General features: G+C 35.1%; 1 protein-coding gene across 4 annotated transcripts; it reads left to right on the forward strand.

Moving 5' to 3' along the window:
- Nucleotides 1–11,386: 11,386 nt before the first annotated feature.
- On the forward strand, nucleotides 11,387–18,102 carry LOC110794500 (alpha-L-arabinofuranosidase 2). Of its 4 annotated transcripts, XM_056828861.1 has the most exons (18): nucleotides 11,387–11,483; nucleotides 11,609–11,828; nucleotides 12,471–12,525; nucleotides 12,618–12,820; nucleotides 12,915–13,036; nucleotides 13,614–13,767; nucleotides 13,853–13,922; nucleotides 14,013–14,158; nucleotides 14,764–14,809; nucleotides 14,895–14,947; nucleotides 15,039–15,183; nucleotides 15,283–15,401; nucleotides 15,492–15,572; nucleotides 15,718–15,827; nucleotides 16,226–16,282; nucleotides 16,727–16,928; nucleotides 17,022–17,162; nucleotides 17,425–18,102. In XM_056828861.1, the coding sequence occupies exons 2-18, from the start codon at nucleotides 11,634–11,636 to the stop codon at nucleotides 17,566–17,568; spliced, it is 2,043 nt and encodes a 680-aa protein (XP_056684839.1). In that variant the 5' UTR covers nucleotides 11,387–11,483; nucleotides 11,609–11,633; the 3' UTR covers nucleotides 17,569–18,102. The 4 variants fall into 4 exon arrangements, with proteins under 4 accessions (XP_056684839.1, XP_056684838.1, XP_056684841.1 ...); XM_056828860.1 differs by having other exon boundaries at nucleotides 11,410–11,828; XM_056828863.1 differs by lacking the exons at nucleotides 11,387–11,483; nucleotides 16,727–16,928; nucleotides 17,425–18,102 and having other exon boundaries at nucleotides 11,498–11,828; nucleotides 17,022–17,160.
- The last annotated feature ends 3,623 nt before the right edge of the window (nucleotides 18,103–21,725 follow it).

Here is a 21,725-nt window from a genome sequence, read left to right on the forward strand (position 1 = left end):
CGAGATGCGTGCAAAGAAGATGAACATGAGAAAGAAACCGTATAAAAATGTTTGAAAGAGTCACCGGAGGATTCACATATCTGCTCAAATCAATTAAACCACCTTCTTCTTGGTTGGAGAAATGACCAAGACCAGTGATTTTCTCTTTACAAAGGAAGTGCTTGATGATGCATGTTAGATACACTCATACACGGCTAGTGACTAACATTGACAAATTTAATTAAAAATTGGTCTCACACTGGTTATATGTAGGGGTGTCAATTCTCAATCCGACCCAGTGAACTCGATGGGTTTGTCCGACCGTTTAGAATCCGAACCGTTTAGATCCCGCGAGCTAAGATCCGAAATCCGTTCCGGTCCGATTACATTCAAGTATTCAACCCGACTCCGACCCAACCTGTTAATATTGATCCGATTAAGATCTGAATCCGATAACACACTGATCCGTGACAATCCGAATCCGATATGAGTCCGAACCCGTTATACTCCTGCTAAACCCGTTAACAATCCGTCATGTTCCAATCCGAACCGATTCGACACAAGTACACAACCCGACTACAATCCGATCCGTTTACAACCCTATCCGATATGAACCCGTGCATAAAAAATCAGACCCGATCAGATCCGTTAAGTTTTCAATCCGATTCGATCCGACCCGTTAGCCAAATTAATCCGTTTCAACCCGAATCCGATGAGTACAACCCAAACCCGATCCGTTGATCCGATTTGACACCCCTAGTTATATGTAATAATTAGATATGATGAGGGGTTGAGTGGTACAAATAAAATTACGCAAACATAAGGAGTATTGCAGCTTTTTTACATCGGTTATGATTTGCGACAATGACTTCTGTAAATATTTTGTGAAGGCTCAAATCTTGAATATATTTTTTATTCTCAAAGAGTATTTATACAAGAAATATCCTAGGCAACCAATAACTAATCTATGCATCACATTGATTTAGGAAATAAATGTTAAGTTTTTAATACCTCATCAATACTTCAACAACCTATCATCAGTACTTCAATTCAACAGTTACAACAATATCTCAACATTCCCAATTACTATCATGAATACTTTAACCATTACGGAAATACTTCAACTTTTCTAATTACTATCTCCACAACTTCCCCAAATTCGTTAGACTCTAAACAGGAATTAGACGAGTTAAATGACGGGCTACAAGCCTACAACATTCCCATCGTTCTTAAAATGATTCCAAAAAAAATACTTACTCAAAGGAAAGGATGTTTTCAAAGATGAAATCCAAGTTTGTAAAACTAAAAACACTTCGAATGAATTCGGGCTAAGTAGGGGACAAATTTACAAAGGAGCTTATTTGCTAATGCAGTCCAGATGAAAAATTTGGGCCAAGTAGGGGACCTAATCCTCAACTCACAAAGTTATAAAGGAGCTTATTTTATAATGCGCCCGGTTTGAATGTGGAATTCGGGCCAAGTAGGGGACCTTCTCTAATCTCCATACACACACCCCTCAAAAAGTTGCCGATTTATTCTACGCAGTAGTAATTCTTTAGTAAATAGACTCACGACTTCTAATAAATTCTTTTGTCAGAAAATTAAATAAAAGACTTCTAATAAATTTTCCTTTTTGAAGTGAACCACAACTTTTTAATATTGGGTTATTTAGCTTTTGCTTCCTTTGCTTTATTAAATAGAGCAAATGTATTACTGTATTTCTTTGTGTTTGATTGGCCACAAATGTGTGTATTCCAATCATGAAAACTTTTCTCCCCATGCACCTTTTTTTTTAAAAAAAAATCTTGATGGTGGAAAATAAGAACATTTTAGTAATTTACTACATGCAAATGATAATTTTAAGGTCATTTTTCTAATAAAAATATATACTCCATAAGGAAGTAAATGCTAATTTTTTTATAATTTTGGATATAAATTTTAGTCATGCTTTATTATTAGACACCCCGGTCCATTATTTCATTAGAGAGAGATAAACTTTTCTTTCTATAATAATTTTTTTCCGTAAGCATAAAGTATAAGGATAAACGAATTAAAAATAGTTTTTGGCCCGTGCGATGCACGAATTTTATTTTTTAATAAATTAATTAACTAAATGTTGACATGTAGTTGTTCAAGGGACAGTTTACCAAACTATGAATCGAGAGGTTAAGAATGTTAAAGGTTTTTTAGTTATAAATTCAGAGAAGATTGTGAAAGATTTTATTACTTTTAAAAAATAAAGTAAAATTTGTCTGTTTTAAAAAATAAAGAGGGTGACAAGTGACATACAAATTTGTCTGTTTTAAAATATAGTATAGATAAGTGTACGTGGGAGATTTAAACTTATAACATATCGTACATATATGCTCAGTGTTACTTCTATTAACCACTAGGCTAATACAGAACACCTCATTGATTTCTTTCTGTGATAATGATGCTCTAATTACAAGTTACAACAATGTTCCAACCAACTAAATTTTGGATTACATGGCCTAACACGTTTTAGTGAACTTTTTCAGTCTTCATTTTGGCAACATGCACTTTAGTCTCTCTCTTGTCCCCACTAGGATCATCACACATACTTAAATTTTCTGTTTTCAAAAATGTTTTATTTCTCAATAATGCAATATAATAGGTTAAAATAATGCATGTATTGCAACGTATTATATGCACCCTTTGGAACGAGATTTTGATTCTATGATAAATATTAATGTACTTATATATAAATCTATGAAAACATATACGGAGTAATAGATCGAACGAATAAGAAATTTTTAAGCGTCTTACATCTTACATGAATACATGTATACAATAAGATTGTACGATTTTAGAAAACATTTTATTTTATAAAGCGGTATTGTAGTCTACTATATCATGTATAATGATTTTAATAAGATTGTCTTACTATACTTTATAATTTGAGGCCATTTTTCAGTGGGCTAGGTATGTGTTGTTTATTAAGCGCTTGTCTATTTAGATTTGGCCAATTAATTAACAATTATTTAAATTTATTTTGGATTTTAGTATTTTTCGCAGAAGAGAGAGGAAAAGTAAATAACTAAATAAACTTCTCGTTGTTGGCAATTTTTTTTTTTTTGATATTTATTGGATGGTTAACACACTATTTGACTATTATATCAAGCCACGTTATCTTATGATCTTATCCATTCTCCTAATTAGCATATTTCATTGTATTTAGTAATTTACTCTAACATTAGTAAATAAAAGTGAATTTACTATTTATTTTACTTATAAATACCTCTCATGTATTTATATAACAATTAGTCCACTTAAAAAAAAAATACGTTTTACTTTCTTATTTTCCTCCTCTGTTTCACGAGCTTCTTATATACTCCATAGTCTAAAGGTTAAGGTTAGACATGCTTTTACAATTTATTTATGAGATGGGAAAACTTGTTACATATTGATTTGATTTGATTAGTTTGTGAGTTGTATGCCCCTCTTTAAAATCGCCTAATACTATGAAAAATTGATTATTTGAAGAAAAACAAGAACTCACAGGTTTTGGTTTTCTAGGTTCAAAATATGAACCAGTTTTCTTTGTATTTCGCTTTCTGTGTGTTGTGTTCTGTGGCTGCGTTCCTCCTCTATGCAGCTTATATACAAAGGCTAGCATAAACTAACCTAGAGCCAGCTGTCCCATCAGACAAAATAACGGCTCATAATCATCCTAGGATCAATACAAAATCTGGTACCTAGGATCAAGTAAGACAAAAAACAATAAAAGCTATACAATATGTAATCTTTTACATGTGACTATCTACATGTGATTCATTGATGACATGGCAACTGATATGCACCCTCATATTCTCAATACCCCTCCCTCAAGTTGGAGCTGAGGAGACGATGCCCAACTTGAAAGACAAATGGTTGTGTTGTTGTTCACTGAGTGATTTAGTCATTAAGTCAGCCAACTGTAGGAAGGACTTAACATGAAGAACATTGAGTGTGCCATTTAGTAGATGATCTCTGACATAATGACAATCCACATTCAGGTGCTTCGTTCTCTCATGAAAAACTGGATTGTGAGCCAAGTGAATGGCTGACTTATTGTCACAAAATAGATCAATGGGTTTGGGAACGTCAAAACCAAGTTCTTCCAATAATCCATTCAACCAGACAATTTCACTTGTTGTGTGTGACATACATCTGTATTCTGCCTCTGTAGATGACTTTGAGGTGGTCTTTTGTTTCTTTGTTTTCCATGAGACTAAAGAGTCTCCCAGAAACACACAATACCCAATAAGGGATTTTGCACTGTATGCACAGCTTCCCCAGTCAGAATCACAATAAGAGGATATCTTAATTTCAGAATGTGCAGGATAATACAATCCCCAATCCATAGTACCAGCTAGGTACTTGATCACATGGATTGCAGCTTGTAAGTGTGGTTTTCTTGGCTCATGCATAAACTGACTAAGTTGCTGCACACTGTAAGAGATGTCTGGCCTTGTCAGGTTCAAGTATAGGAGTTTTCCAATGATTCTTCTGTACACTTCTGGATCTTCCAACACTTCTCCATGTTCAATGGAAAGTTTAACTCCTTTAGGAAAAGGAAACTTTGTAGGCTTGCAGTCTTGAGTTCCAGTTGACTTTAAGATATCAAGAATAAACTTTCTCTGATTTAACATTGTCCCTTTTGAGTTTCTGGCAACTTCAATGCCAAGAAAGTACCTCATTTCACCAAGATCTTTTATAGTGAAAGTGTCATCCAGCCACACTTTGAGTTTTGCTATTTCTGCTTCATCATTTCCAGTGACCAAAAGGTCATCCACATATACCAGCACAATGGTCTCTTTTCCATCCACAATCTTAGAAAACATTGAGTAGTCTCTTTTGCATTGTGTGTATCCATGCTCACAAAAGAATTTGGTCAATTCCAGATTCCATTGTCTTGAGGCTTGCTTCAACCCATATAAACTTCTCTTGAGCCTGCACACTTGCCCTTCCTTTCCACCTTTATAACCTTTTGGAGGCTTCATGTACACTTCTTCTTCCAAGTATCCATGCAAGAAGGCATTGTTGATGTCTAGTTGATGGATTTTCCAGTCAAGAGCAGTAGCAAGAGCAATCAAGGTTCTCACACTAGTGAACTTTGCCACTGGTGAAAAAGTATGTTTATAATCCTTGCCTTTTACTTGCTTGTCTCCCCTTGCAACCAACCTGGCCTTCAACTTGTCAATCTCTCCTTTCTGCAGAAACTTAATCTTGTACACCCACTTTGAATCTATGGCCTTCTTCCGTTCTGGAAGGTCTGTCATCTCCCAAGTGTCATTATCTTCTAGGGCCTTTAATTCCTCTTCCATTGCTTCAACCCATCCTTCATCCTTACATGCTTCACCATAGTGTGCTGGTTTAGTTACCTTCAGAACATTGTTTAAAGAAGCTAGATATTCCTCAGAATAATACTCTGAGTCTATCAGCCTTGCAACTATCATGTTGGCTGAATGCTGCTCCTTTCTTCTCCCAGGTATGTCTACAATGAAATCTCTGAATCTTCCAGGTATTCTTGCTTCTCTGGAGGATTTTCTTGTGAACACTTCAGTGTCTTGCTCAACATGAGTTGAATTTGGCTCAGCTTGTGGTTCTTCTTCTCCAACAACTTCTCCATTTTCTTCTTCTTCTTGTGTTCCCACTTGAACAGTTTCCTGTGCAATCACTTCAGTGAGTGTGTTAGTGAAATCATCATTTTCAGTTCCAGATACTGACAGATTCTGTCTTAAACAAGCGGTTTTTTCATGAAATGCCCTTGAGGTTTGCAAAAACGCACCAAATACCCTCGCGTCTTTTGAATCACATAATATACCCCTATTTTTTCCCAAGTTTGCACCAAATACCCCTAAACCGACTTTCCGTTAGTCCTCCGTTAAGTTGTGTTTATAATTCACAAAATACACCTATTTTGAAACTAAGTTGCACCAAATACCCAAACTGCTTTTAAACTGCAGAATTTAATTTCCACAAATCGTTCACCTAAATCAATTTAATCAACCTAAAAGTTAAACCTAAAACAGAAATATAAGTAATAATCAAATAAAATTGTGGAATAACAAGATTTATATAGCATTTAAGAGTGCTTTATTACATCCCCTGTTAGGAGCCTTTGAAAATCTTTATTCACTCTGCGTATTGCCCTACCTGGAAGCCTGGATGCACTTGGCGTGAATGCAAGGAAAAGAAACAAAAGAAAAAGAGGAGACATTGCTGCTGCTAGCAATGTAGCATCACTATGGGGATTGGAAAGTCAGCTTGTATGCCACTGAGAAATGTAATTACAAGAGGAGATAAAAGAGAAGTGATCCATTCAGAAATCATGTTTTAGCAGCTTTGTGGTTGGGATAGTCTAGCCTCTCGAATGCAAGCTGGTTTCATTGGTTGGTTATCAATACGATTTCCCTTTAATTTCTCTTCTGCAGTCTTGTTTTTCTCCATTCCCGACCTTTCTTCTCTGATCTAAACCCATTCTTGCAGCAGGTGCGGCACTGCAACACACAAAAAAGCCCCGGTAATTCAGTAATTTAGTATCTTAGTTCTTGTTTTGTCAAAGCCCGAAATTTCAATGGGCACAATTTAACCTGCAACACTAATATACTAATCCAATCAACAACCCTTTCTTTGTTAATTACTACCTAAATCGACAATGATATACCCAAATTACCAACACTCAATTACCGAAAAAGCCCCAGTCGAGAACCCTAGTTTTCGAAAAACCCCCAATAAAACAACCCTAGTTTAACCAATCCTTCAATCGAAGAACCCTAATTTTTAAAACCCCCAATAAGAGAACCCTAATTTATAAAGAAACCCCCAATTTCACAACACAAAAACATCACAAAGAGAACATAGTGAAAAAGAATCGAGGGAGGAGTTGAGGAGAGAGATTACTTGTCATCACGGTTAAAGCTTCCAACCTTGGTCAACAATGGTAGAGAGCACAATTAAGAATTGAGGGAGGAGTGAATTCAAGAACAATCCATTTAAATTTGATGGCGCGTGAAGGATCTCGATCTACACCGAAGAACATTGCGGTGGCGCGCGAAGGAGATCGACCACCGCCGACCAGAGAGCAAGAGGAAGAACAGGGGAGAGGAGAGAACAGGGGAGAGGAGAGAGAAAGAGGAAGAACAGGGGAGAGGAGAGAGAAAGATAAGAAGTTTGAGATTTTTTTGGAATTTATGTCGAAAAACATCATTAAGGGCAAAATGGTAAATTGCAACTAACGGTAGACTAACGTCCGTTAGCTCCAAGTGCATCTCATGAACAGTACGAAAAAATAGGGGTATATTATGTGAATCGAAACACGCGAGGGTATTTGGTGCATTTTTGCAAACCTCGAGGGCATTTCATGAAAAAACCGTTAAACAAGACATGAAGTCATGATTTCCTTTCTTCAACAGAAAGGGAAATATGTTTTCTTTAAAAACAACATCTCTGCTAACAAATATTTTTCTGCTTTCCAAATCCAACACCTTGTACCCCTTTTGACAGTAAGGATACCCAAGCATTACACACCTTATGCCTCTTGCAGCAAACTTATCCCCTGGTTTCTTGTGGGGACTAGCATAGCAGAAACTACCTATCACTCTCAAGTGATCATAAGTGGCTTCTTTCTTCATCAATTTCTTAAATGGAGTCTCCCAATTAAGCACTGCAGTGGGTAACAGGTTTATGAGATGTGTGGCAGCAAGGATACATTCACCCCACAAATAGTTAGGCAAACCTGCATGCAATTTCAAAGCTCTTGCTGTCTCAAGCAAGAACCTATGTTTTCTCTCAACCCTAGCATTTTGTTGAGGCACACCTGGTACACTTCTTTGATGTGTGATTCCTTTCTGAGCAAGAATCAGTCCACAATCATTTTGGAATATTTCAGTTCCATTATCACTTCTCAGCACTTTCACCTTGGTGTTGAACTGATTTTCTACATGAGCTAAGAAATTGCTCAATATTCCCTTTACCTGTTCCTTGTTGGACAGCAAATGTGTCCAAGTAACCCTACTATAGTCATCAACTATAGTCAGAAAGTAACTTGCCCCTGTAATGCTCTTTGTTCTATATGGTCCCCAAAGATCCACATGAATCAAGTCAAATATGTTACTTGAAATAGATTTACTAGGTGCAAAAGGTAACTTATGATGCTTAGCAACAGAACATGTATCACAAAAATAATTCTTAAGTTCATCACATTTGCAAAAATTCAGATGTTTCATCTTAGAAATTGATACATGACCAAGTCTAGCATGAATCAAATCAAGGGTTTCTACTTTATTACAACTCCTTGAACTTCTTTCTTTCTTCTCTTCTGCTGTCAAGCATCCCTTTCCTTCTCCAGATTCTCTCCCTTCCATGATCAATTTGTACAGATCATGCTCATTCCTTCCCAGTGCTATGCTTTCATTAGTGGAAAGGCCCTGAAGAGAGCATCCATGTTTATCAAACAACAAGCTTAAGTTATTTTTCTTCAGCAGTTTGCTAACTGAAAGCAAGTTATGTTTGAAATCACTCACATACAAAACATCATCCAAAATCACTTTCTCATTCAACCTCACATTACCCATTTGTTTCACAGTTTTCACACTCCCATCAGGTAACCCCACTCTTATGCATTTTTCTAAGTTCCTTAAGTTCTTTAGAATGTTCAGATTTCCAGTCATGTGATCACTAGCACCAGAATCTACAAGCCATGTGTTTGAGTAACCAATTCCATCAGAATTTCCATCACAGGACAAAACCAAGACTTCCTTACCTGCAAAATTGCTCTGGCTGTGGCTGTTGGTTCCTGTGTTCTTCTTCTCTCCAATGGCTCTCATAACTTCCTGAACAACAGAAGAAATAAAACTACTATCATTCTTAGTTCCATTACCTTCTCCTTGATGAGATGAGAAATCCAATGGATTGTCTTCACATGACATGTTCTCCTCTCTTGATGCATTTGCAGCTTGTCTCTCAGTTCCTTTCCTCTTAGGGTTGTTTTTGAACCATTTTGGATATCCCACCAGTTTGAAGCATTCTTCTTTCAGGTGTCCCTTCATTCCACAGTGGTCACACTTCTTTGATTCTTTCTCCCATTTTTCTCTCTGTTTCCTTTTGTATTCTCTTTTGTCAAAGCTCAGTAATGGCCCCAAGCTTTGACCTTGTCTATTCACAGCAAGAGCACTCATCTCAGCCCCAAGACTGATCTCACCAGTGATTTGTTTCTGTTTTTCAACCTGCATCACCAAGTTGTACACCTTGTTCACAGGGAGGAGAGGATCCATCCCTAGGAAGTTGGTCTTCATCTGGTCATAACCAGAATTCAGACCCATGAGAAACTTCAGAAGCTTGTTTGTTGATTCTCTTTCAAGCAGCTTCTTCACAATGCTACATGTGCACTTTGCTAGTGCTCCACAAGAACAGTCAGGTATATCTTCAAGCTCTGCTATCTGATCCCAAAGATCCTTCAGCTTACAATAGTATTCACTCACACTCAGATTGTTTTGTTCAAGAAACCACAGGTCTTTCTTCAGTTGAAACAACTGAGGTGCACTAGTCTGACCATACCTTTCGACTATCTCTTCCCACAACCTTTTGGTGGATGGCATAGTCACTAAGCTACTTGCAATCTCAGGTTTCATTGTGGCAAGCAACCAGGATCTGACCATATAGTCACATCTAGTCCACTTCTGTATTTCATCTGTTCCTTCAGTGGGCTTTGGGTGTTTTCCTTCAAGAAAAGCAAGCTTGTTCTTTGCACCAAGCGCAATTCTAATGCTTCTGCTCCAGTTCATGAAGTTGTTTCCATCAAGAAGTATGCTTCCCAAGGATGTTGCTGCATTCTCATTCACAGCAATAAAGAGAGGATCTTTGTAAGGGTTAAGGTTTGTGTTTGAGTTTGTTTCAGTCATTTTCTTGTTCTGGTTTTGAAAAAGCTTCAAGCTTTCTTAGGTTCAGGTTTGTGTGAGCCCCTGTATTTCCTTTTCAACGCAAGATTTCTTAACATTGCTCTGATACCATGAAGAAAAACAAGAACTCACAGGTTTTGGTTTTCTAGGTTCAAAATATGAACCAATTTTCTTTGTATTTCGCTTTCTGTGTGTTGTGTTCTGTGGCTGCGTTCCTCCTCTATGCAGCTTATATACAAAGGCTAGCATAAACTAACCTAGAGCCAGCTGTCCCATCAGACAAAATAACGGCTCATAATCATCCTAGGATCAATACAAAATCTGGTACCTAGGATCAAGTAAGACCAAAAAACAATAAAAGCTATACAATATGTAATCTTTTACATGTGACTATCTACATGTGATTCATTGATGACATGGCAACTGATATGCACCCTCATATTCTCAATATTATTTGTACGTTTTATCATTTTGTAAATAATGAACAATATATTTTCAAGAGAAATTTATTTTCAAAAGGTGGAAAATATTTTCCTTTAATACTTTGAGACTCTTACTTTTTTTCTATTCCCAGCTCGTCGTTCCCATCCATGCTTTATCTTCTCCCTTTTTACCCTAATTCTCTTCGTAAATCGTAAGATCCAAATAATAGAAAACTAATTACAATTACGTACGATTCTTCTGAAAAATGTTTTTCATAAAAAAATATTTTTCATTAAAGCATTTCCATACATCTATCGAATGGAGCTGTTACAGTTAAGATTTAATATGAATAATGTGAACAACACAGTAAAGAAAACATATTTGAGACCAAATCATTATATTTTGGAGTATCTTATTCTAGCTTGAAGATTCCTAACATAATGTCTACACAAGTATACGTTAACTTGCTCTTGTTTTTATTCCAACTACTTCATTTTGTCCTTCACATTATTCTCAATTATATAATAAATGGATGATTTTTGGGTAAATTAGGTTCATAATTAAAGACAAAGGAACTAAAAATGATAGTGGGACATGCCTAGCCTTGCTTCGTGCTGAAACACGTGGTCATGGGCCTGAATTTGCATGGTCCACATCAAGCTCGTTTGTTCTATGACGGGTCGTGTGGTTTAAATTTCGAAAGGGTGGCTCAGGCATGGCCAAAGCCTACTGCCTAAGCATGATTTTACTAAATTTAATGTGTTTTGTCTCGCCGTGTCTTATCGTGTTTTAATTTTAAAAATGCGACGAGCTAGCCCACGACCAACGACTTCATGCCATGTCGTGCGTCGTGTCTTGGGCCAACCCGACCTAGTGTCATCTTTGCGAGAATCCAGGCAAAACGACTAGATTCATTGGAGCTAGATTCATTGGGCGCATAGAGAGAGCCACAAAAAGCAAATGATGTTCATTAAAGTCGTTTAACAAAGTACTCCGTATAAAGAAATTAAAAGCATATTTGGTACATTGATAATACTATTTAATGATTTATACTATACCCATGTGGTCCAAATTTATATAAACCTCCCTGACAAAATAAATCCATAAAGAAAATCTTTATCCAGCTGCATTATTAATCAACTTGTTCGATCAATGACGCTACATATCCTTTGCCTTAAAGTTGATCCACCTATATATAAATTCATGCATTTCCTTGCATTTTCTGATCTCAATTTCCCTTATATATATATAGTTTAAATATATGCATTGTAGTTAATCTATTTTCTTCTATAAATCTTTTATAGGTTTGGTCGAGAAGAAGTTAAGAATATGGCTTCTTCTAAGCCTAATTTTGATCATATAATGGTTTGGTTATTAGTCGGAGCTTTTACCATTCTTCGAGTTTGCTCGGCTCATAACCATAACCATAGCCTTACCGACAACAAGTATCCCTCAACATCCCTCTCCGTTGATATTTCTAGAGGACGTCAAATACCTCCTATTTTTTTTGGCATCTTTTTTGAGGTACGTATGTAAATATATACGAAGTACTTAACACGTACTCGATCCTATATTCGACTTATTTTTCTAAATTTATTATTATCAGATTACATGAAGTCCACTGTATCAGAAATGATAAGTTCAAATAAGTTAATAAGATAAGTGTATTAAAAAAAAGTGAAAATCAAATGAATACAAGTCACTTTTGTTTAGTCTAAGGTGTTGTTTAGTTGGCATACAAAAACATGGAAAGTTAGAATTCCTATGAATTGCTAAGTTTGTGTGTTGTTTGGTTGACAAAATTTTGATGAAACGGGAGAAGTGAAACTTCTTACGAATTTCAACTTACCACAAAATGGAGGAATTTGCTTACCTAGTCGCCTAAGTAAGTTGAAATTCCCATGGGAAGTTACTTCCCACATTATTAACCAAACAACTTTATAAAGTTCTTATGAATTTAATTAAGGAACTCGTTTCCTATGAATTTGCATTTCATGTGAAATTCTACTTCCTATGTGAACCAAACGACACCTAAAATGAGCCACTAAAAAGTGTAATGGAATAGGCCCTTAGTTGCACCGACATTATTTTAACCTATGAAAACAACGGTACAATATTAATCATACGAGACGAGACTAACATTTCTCATTGAAACTTCCTAATCAGGAGATTAATCATGCTGGGGCTGGTGGTTTGTGGGCAGAGCTGATAAGCAATAGAGGTTAGTGATTTAATTTTCGTCTAATACGACGGTCGTACACTTTTAAACTCGATCATTGTATTTTAAAATGACATGAATGTTAACTAATTTAGGATTCGAAGCTGGAGGTCGACATATACCATCAATGATTAGTCCATGGGGCGCAATCGGAGACGAAGAAGCAATATCAATAGTAACAGAGCTATCATCGTGCTTTAAAAATAACCCGGTCGCACTTCGAATGGATATACATTGTGATCAAACAACTTGTCCTCCTGGTGGAGTTGGAATTTATAATCCTGGCTATTGGGGAATGGTAATTAATTAACTTAATTGAACCTTATTTCAATTCTTATGTGATTAATTAGTTAATTTATTTTAGTATAATGTTTTTGATGTTTGATTTTTAGAATATTGAAGAAGGAAACGGTTACAAAGTGGTGTTCCACATTAAATCAACCGGACCACTTGACAGTGTTATGTCACTTGTTAGCGAAGATGGGACACAAGTTCTTGCCTTCCAGCGGGTAACGTAAGTACATACTTTCTCTGTTCGGTTTTAGTTGCAATTACTGTTTAATCTAATTTTTGCAATACAAGTAGATAACTCGGAGCAGTAAATTACATTATACCCCTATTTACTAATATAATAAGGAATAATATAGGATATTGAATACGGAGTATGAATGAGGGTAATTTGGTAAAGTCAAGTGGATAAAGTTGCTAAAAATAAAAAAGGCTGTAAGCAAAAAATTAAACGTCCCAATATAAAAGAGTTCGTTGCAACTAAAAGAAAACAATATTTTTCTGGAGGAAGTATCATTATATTATTTTCAGGTGATGTGTTCTAATTAAACCCGTCAAAATTGACTCGTACGACTGTATGAATGTACCTAACCCAATATATAGGCCCAACGTTTAGACATGATGTCACAAAATTAATAGGACAACTATTGATTGAAGTTTCATGAAATTAATTATTTTTTAGTATATACTTGTATATGACTCGACTTAAATTGACCTTACACGAAAAAGTTTATAGACAAATTGACCTTACGCGAAACAGTTTAGTTACTTACTACACGAGTATTATGTTACTATTATTGTAGGGCTGATGCCGCGAAAGTTAAAGATTGGACAAAGTTGGAGATTACATTACAAGCTAGAGCATCATACAAGAATGCTAGATTTCAGTTTACTACAACCCAAAAAGGAACAATTTGGCTTGATCAAGTATCTGTTATGCCTAATAACACATATAAGGTGACATTTTTTTTATTATTATTATTGTTAGGGAGTAAAGAATTAAATTTGAGTCAATTAATATTAACTTGAATTTGTTGTTTAGGGTCATGGATTTCGAACTGACTTGATGGAAATGCTTCTCAATTTGAAGCCTAGGTTCCTTAGATTTCCCGGTATTTGATTCTTTTTTGTCTCCTTCGTTATCTTTGTTTGTCCCATCTGGATGTTATTTGGACGTGTAAATACTCAAGTTTAAATTGCAGGTGGATGTTATGTTGAGGGAAGATTGTTAAGTAATGCTTTTAGATGGAAGGAAACTGTCGGTCCATGGGAAGAAAGGCCAGGACATTTTGGTGATGTTTGGAACTATTGGAGTGATGACGGACTTGGTTACCTTGAATATCTTCAGGTAATTATATAACAATTAATGTACTCCGGCACTTCACACCATTTTATATATTACACTAGTGTGTGGCTCGGGCGATGTCCCAATTGCTACATTGAATAGTTAAAAGTTTAGATTTTTCTTGAGCAAAATATTTGATAAGATACATGTATAGCATTAAATGAAAGCATTCATCAAGTTCGTCAACTACACAAACACACTAAGTCATTTATCATGAGAAATAATTTTTCAATTGCATCATCTTACAATTTATAATTTGTTTTCTAGTGAAAATAAGTGATTCAAAATTAACAAACACCAAATTAGACATATGCAGTCATGCAAGACATTTCTGTAGTTGATGCTTATGAGACTTATGACATCATGTTTATTCATGGTTGTCCTAATTCTTTAATTATTAAATAGTCAATAGAAAATAAAAAGTCACATAAAAGTTTAGTTGTTGTAAACTTCATGTTAACATTCATTTATAAATTAATGTGAAAAGATATACCACAAATGGTTGTTGGTTAAGATGGTAATGAGAGTTATCTTCCACACTTGAGGTCTGAAGCCTTTTAATATATTAGTATAGATTCTCGGTATAATGGAATTATCTTTGCGCGCAGCTAGCAGAAGATCTAGGTGCTGAGCCCGTGTGGGTTGTTAATAATGGTTTGTACAAACATTCAAATCCTTTTACCCTCTAGGCTAATAATTTTCTTTTTCACGGAACTAAAACAACATGATTTTATTTCAGGAATTGGTCTCCAGGATCAAGTTGATACTCATCTAATCGGGCCTTTTGTGCAAGTAATGTATCTTAACAACGTACCAAAACGTTACATGATAATTAATTGTATGTTGCATTATCTTAATTACAAGTGGTTTTATGGAAAAACAGGAAATGTTGGATAGTGTCGAGTTTGCTATAGGTAGTCCGAATTCAACATGGGGTTCCCTTCGTGCAAAATTGGGACATCCAACGCCATTTAACCTCAGACACATTGCCTTTGGTAACGAGGGTTGTGACTTAAAGAGCTATACAGGTGTGCTTGCGCGCATTTACATAATTTTTGTACTAGCACATACACCCCATACTACATATATATTTCATTAATCGTTTTAATTGGTTTGTTATTGCACAGGAAATTATCTCAAGTTCTACAAAGCCTTGAAGAAAAACTATCCTAACATCAAAGTAATTTCAAATTGTGATGCAACACAGAAGCCCTTAGATCACCCAGCCGATTTATATGACTTTCATGTAATATTATTTGACTTTCAACCCTTCACAACATTTTTTAACAAAAAATTAAGGATATGATATATTTTGATGGAATTGTTGTACTTTCAGAGATACACAAATGATACGGATATGCTTGGTCTAACTCATTTATTTGGGAAGATAAGAAGGGATGATCCTCACGCACCAAAGGTATGCATCACATATTTTCACGTGCGCGTTATGACGCTACCCCTAATTTAGTTGTCATGTGACTCGTGTTGGGTAAAAAAAAATTACATTATCAACGTGATAAAGTTTTAGATAGTACTTCACGTGTTATAATCTTAATTGACAGGCTTTTGTTAGTGAGTATGCTGTGATATACCCCCAAGATAAAATGAAGAACGGATCATTTGGAGGAGCATTAGCCGAAGCTGCTTTCTTGCTTTCACTAGAGCAAAACAGGTATGTACATCTTACTAGTTCGTTAAAAAAAGTCATCATTTTAATATCAACTAGACGTCTAGATTTGATCATCATGATCTAGGCCCAGTAAAAAATAGTGTTTTTTTGGAAGCATTTTAGGCCTAGCCCGGTCCAAATTCTAAAAAATTGGATGGGTTTTGAGCAACACAAATTTGGAATTTTAGTTAAAAAAATTGGCCCGAAATAACGTTTTTTGGCAGAAAAAATGGTATGAGTTTTGCCCGGTCAGGCCAACGGACAATTTTGTTGGTCGTAGCCCGTGCCGGCCCAATTTTTTTCTTAAAATTCTTAAAATCAGGTCTAACCTCAACTAAGTAATCTATATTAACGTAATAATGTATGACTAATATATTATTGTTATTCTGATCATAATGCAGTGATGTTGTCGAAATGGTGAGCTACGCCCCACTTTTCGTAAACTTGAACGACAGAACGTAAGTACGGCATAGTGATCTATCGATTACATTTCGTTACTCAGAGTATGTAACATTATTGCCTATACCGTAAATTTTATACTCCCTTCGTCCCGGAATACTTGACCTGTTTTCCTTATCGGGCCGTCCCTTAATACTTGACCTGTTTCTAAAAATGGAAATATTCTAACAATATTATATTATTTCTCACCCCACCCCTATTAACTCGCCTACCCCTACTCCATACAAAAAATAATTAAAAATTCAACCTCTACTCTCCTCCAACCCCACCTCTTAACCCACCTCCCACTAACTACATTAAAATAATACCCCACTATCAACTACTACCTATTAAATTAAATAAGTCAATTCAAGTGCTTTAAACTCTGTGCCGGTCAAACCGGGTCGAGTATTCCGGGACGGAGGGAGTATATTGATGCGAAGTATATTTTTTCTTAACCGTAGGTGGAATCCTGATGCGATTTTCTTCAATACATATAAAGCGTATGGAATTGCTAGTTATTGGGTTCAAACATTCTTTAAAGAATCAAGTGGAGCATCGCTTTTGAATGTTCATTTCCACAACCATTCGATGCTCGAAAACACATACGTTACTGCAATAAGTTGGACTAACAAGCATGAGAAAAAGAATTATATAACTATCAAGGTTATCAACTATTTCTAATATTATCGATTTTCTATAACTAATCAATAACGCGTACTCATAAATTAAAATTGGAATTTTTTTTTAATCGTGTAGGTCGTGAACTACAACAATGTATCGGCAAATTTGAAGATATCTATCAATGGAGTTGATGCAAACTCGGTTAAACCATGGAGGAAAACCGTGCTAACCTGTGATGATTTGCAGGCTGATAATACACTAGATAATCCTACCAAGGTACATGCACTCTACTACACGTCTACACCTCATCATCTGATTCCTTAATTTATAAAAGGGTTGACAATGGGTTGGGCTGTGACATGTTGGGCTAGGTAACAGGGCCCAACCCAGTCCAAACCGGACTGGGTCATTGTGCATGTAATTGATCACTAATTCTCTCAATCAAATTAAATTGGGTCGGGTCGTTCATGATCGAGTCTAGACATTGTTTTCACATCAAATTGGTTACTAATATACGTATGTAACATGTGTTTCTCAGGTGGTGCCAATATCAAGTTTGCTCAAAAGTGAAATCGGAAGAGACATTGTTGTAGAGGTCGAACCATACTCGTTCACAGCATTCGATCTAATAAATAATGGACAAAGTCCGAGCCTTGAAGCTAAGCAAGTTCCAAATTCCTAAATGTAATTTGATCGAAATTCCCTATTTTTTGGTGAAAAAATAGATAGTCTTCAACTATTAATTGTCACTACAAGAATTTGTATCTTTAACGACAACCTAATTACGACGGGTTAAAAATCCCGTCGCAAAAGCCTTTTGCGACAGGGCTAACAACCAAACAATGACGGGAATTACCGTCACAAATTTCTTTTACGACGGGTTTACGACAGATTTACGACGGGATTTCTATTAACGACGGCCTCCTTTTATGACGGGTTCGCGACATGAAATCCCGTCGTTAATCAACGATTATTGGTCTTTCGCGACGGGATTTCCCGTCGTTAATAGTATAATTTCTTGTAGTGTGTAGACGGGGTTTTTCAGGAGTTACAATGCATACATAGATTTCTACCATTAGATTTTCTTTTAATTGTGCATAAATTTCTAGCTTCATTGTCTATTTTGTGCAATAATTGTTACTTTTTGTTTTCCAATTGTAAATGATAAACTCAACTACAATTCCTTTTATTTTTATGGTTTTATTTGTTGCAAACATTTAAATTTATTGTATTACATGTTCAAATTTCGAAGCCACAAGCTAATCTCAGGTCTTGCACGCAATTGGGATATTAACCCTAACTAATTTTATCCCATACATGTTGAATTCGGATCCGATAATCTGATAGTACGTCTCAATGCAAAGTATGCGATGAAGTATTTTCGGATATCAGATATGTGCTTGCAAATACATATCATAGCAAAAGACAAAATAGGAAAAAAGACAAAAAAGAAATTAAATGGTACTTTTTTTTGCAGAATGGTACTATTATTTACAGAATGGTACTTCCTATTTTGTCTTTTAGCTATTTGTCTTTTAGCTGATATGTGTGTTTCCACACATATCTGATATGCGAAAAAACAACCTCCAAAGTATGCATCACAATAGGATGAGCAAAATTCATTTCCTAATAAAAAAAATGAAACAAAACAAACCTTCTTCGACTATAATAAACAAAAACAAATGCCTATATTACGACTAATATATACTACCTCCGTTTCAGAAAGTTCTTTACGCTTAGGAAAATGTGTCCAAAGTATAAAAACTTTGACCATAAATTCTTACCATTATATACATCAAAACGTTACTTGTAAGATCTTGTTAGATTGGTCTCGGTATATATTTTCAGAATATCAAATTTTTATAATTTTTTCATACACGAAATTGGATATATAAGTAGTTAAATATTGCATTGGAGTCCGTGCAAATAGTAACTGTAAAGATCTTTTTAAAACGGAGGTAGTATATGACAAAGTCAAACAATAAAAACTTGCATTACTCACTAATCACTACTACTAGTCACCATTAACTAGTGTTTCCTTAAGCTTGCATTATATTACCCGTCTTTTGTTTGTGCACCTTAGCGCGCTCTTTTCTCTTCCTAAGTTTAAGGGGTGAAATCAAACTAGGCTCATACGCAATCATTGCTATATTGATTTGTCCTTTGTCCCCGTTCCACAACGGAATCTCTCTACAACTGCCATTTTTAACCTTATAAGTCCATAATCTCATACTTTTCTTACATTGTATCAAAAGTTCCCCATTTGGCATAAACCCTAGCACATCCATTGAACCTAAACATTCAGCAATAATGTTGTTTAGATATGGAATCACGAACAAATTAGTCCACGATTCCGACTCTCCGTACTCCTTCATCACCCACACCTCCAGAGTGGACGCGTTCTTATGATAGATGTAACACGACATGAGGAAGGGGATACCTCATACCATGACGTGCGTGGCAAATCTAACACAGTAGACAGAAAATCAAGTGTCTAATTTCAAGCTAGGGTCCTTCAGCTTTCAATGTTTACATTGTACAAAAGGTCTTGCGCGCACAAGGTGCACAATAAATTTATTGTATCCCAATATAACTTTAACCCATTTTTTTGTAACTTTAACCTAGTTTTGATTAACTTTTATATTAGTACAAAAAAGTTGATAGATAAACATTTTAAAGGATTAAATGATTAATTTTATACATTATTAGTGATTTTGAAGAAATAAGTTTTATTAAAATGAAAAAATTTATCACTAAAAAATAGATAACTTTTACCTATATAAGCATAACTTTTAAGCCTTTTGAGTTAACTTTTACTCCGTTGTACAATAATTATTGTACAACCCTTGTAAATAAGAATTTGTGTACACTCTATAGTCCAACTATCCAGTAGGTAACACCCACAAGAAATATCGCAACAACAAAAATAGTTCTAAACCATTTAATTAAAATCGAATTCACCTAAAAGTTCAATTATTAACCTAATATCTGATGATCAATATCTTCAAAAAGCCATCACTCTAGCATTCAGCCCTCTCACCATCAACATTTAGCACTCTCGATCACCAGGCTCACTGGAAAAAGAGCATATGGCCTGTTTTCTTCTAAGATAAGAGGAACTCCATTAGGAACGGTCATATATGGAAGAATTCGATCTCTTCACACATAAAATTTCGTTTTCCAAATTGCATAAACACCATATCACATCAGATGATCAGATAGCCTATGAGCCCATATGTCACAGCTAAGCCTGCAATATAATCGCTATATATGAAAAACACATAATACTCCATATAAGATTAGCTAGATATATTATGAAGCTAGAAAAAAGATGAAGAATTATACTTCGTTGGAAATTAAAAGATTCACTTTAATTAATATATCTTTCTAATTATACTTCGTTGGAAATTAAAAGATTCACTTTAATTATAACATTAATATATCTTTTCCATAACAATATTCATAATTGAAGTATTATTATGTACCATGCAGGATGTAAATACATCCAACCGTAACATTAGCTACTTCGTTGAAGCGGATGCATAAAATGCAGGGCGAGAATATGCATCTACTATTTTCATATAGTTTGGCTGGAACTTGGACTGTTGATCAAAGCTCCGAATAGTTGTTAATCCTGAAACTGTTTCAGTAAAATATTGAATAACTGGACCTTCACATACTCGACTTAATCGTGATACTTCTCTTGAGGAAGGCATACAAAATCTCTGCATCCAATACTTCTCTTGGAACTAAGCAGCAGTTATTCTGCTAGAAAATAATACAATCTTTTTTTTGCAGATAGTACAAGTAAATGGAAATTAAATGCATACTTCACCTTGAATAAATGAGAGCCTGTATGAGCATCAAGAGCACTAAAAGGCTCATCAAACAAATAGAAGTACTAGTAGAATGATATCCATGATATTATTAACCATAACTAGTTTTTATCCGGTGTTAAATTCGGATCCGATTATTTGATAGTACGTCTCATTGCAAAATATTACTCCCTCCATTTCTAAATGTTGTATCCATTTGGAATCTTGGGGGGTTTTTAAGAAAAATAGAATCTTGGTTTGTATGGGTATAAGTGTAATGATTGGGTGTAAGAGAAATGATTGTGTGTAAGTGATTGGAATAAAAGAAGGAGAGAGAAAACAATGGAGATATTTATTATTATTACTAAAACAAATCAGATTTACTCAAAGGATTTATATACCGGAAAATTCGAACTAAAATATGAACAAAAAATCGACCCAGAAATTTCGAACAAAAATCAACAAAAAAAAAATCAAGAAATTTCGAACAAAAATCAACAACAAAAAAATATGAACAAAAAATCAACCCAGAAAATCAAGAAAAATCAACCCAGAAAATCAATTCGAACAAAAATCAAGAAAAATCAACCCAGAAAATCAAGAAAAATCAACCCAGAAAAATCAACATAACTCAACCCAGAAATTCGAACAAAAATATCAACAAAAAATCAAAAACTCAAGAACAAAAACCCAGAAAATTCGAAAACTCAAGAACAAAAACCCAGAAATAATTCGAACATAAATATCAACAAAAAAATCAAAAACCCAGAAAATTCAAAAACTCAAGAACAAAAACCCAGAAAAAATCGAAAATACAAGAACAAAAACACAGAAAAATTCGAAAACTCAACCCAGAAAATTCGAAAAATCAACCCGGAAAATCAACAACAAAAACCCAATCAAAATCGAACAAAAAAATCAACAATTCGATCCCAGAAATTCGAGAATTCGAACCCAAAAAACAAGAACGCGAACCCAGAAATTCAAACCCAGAAATTCAAACCCAAAAAACTCAAAACTCGAA

The sequence above is a fragment of the Spinacia oleracea genome, chromosome 5, assembly GCF_020520425.1.
Source record: "Spinacia oleracea cultivar Varoflay chromosome 5, BTI_SOV_V1, whole genome shotgun sequence".
In the NCBI taxonomy this organism is placed as follows: Eukaryota; Viridiplantae; Streptophyta; class Magnoliopsida; order Caryophyllales; family Amaranthaceae; genus Spinacia; species Spinacia oleracea.

Excerpts from the sequence above, each read along its gene's own strand:
- LOC110794500 (XM_056828861.1), top strand. The coding sequence starts at position 11,634 with ATGGCTTCTTCTAAGCCTAATTTTGATCATATAATGGTTTGGTTATTA. Across the intron at positions 13,768-13,852 it reads TGCCTAATAACACATATAAG|GGTCATGGATTTCGAACTGA; the intron begins GTGACATTTTTT and ends TTTGTTGTTTAG. Across the intron at positions 14,810-14,894 it reads CGTGTGGGTTGTTAATAATG|GAATTGGTCTCCAGGATCAA; the intron begins GTTTGTACAAAC and ends ATTTTATTTCAG.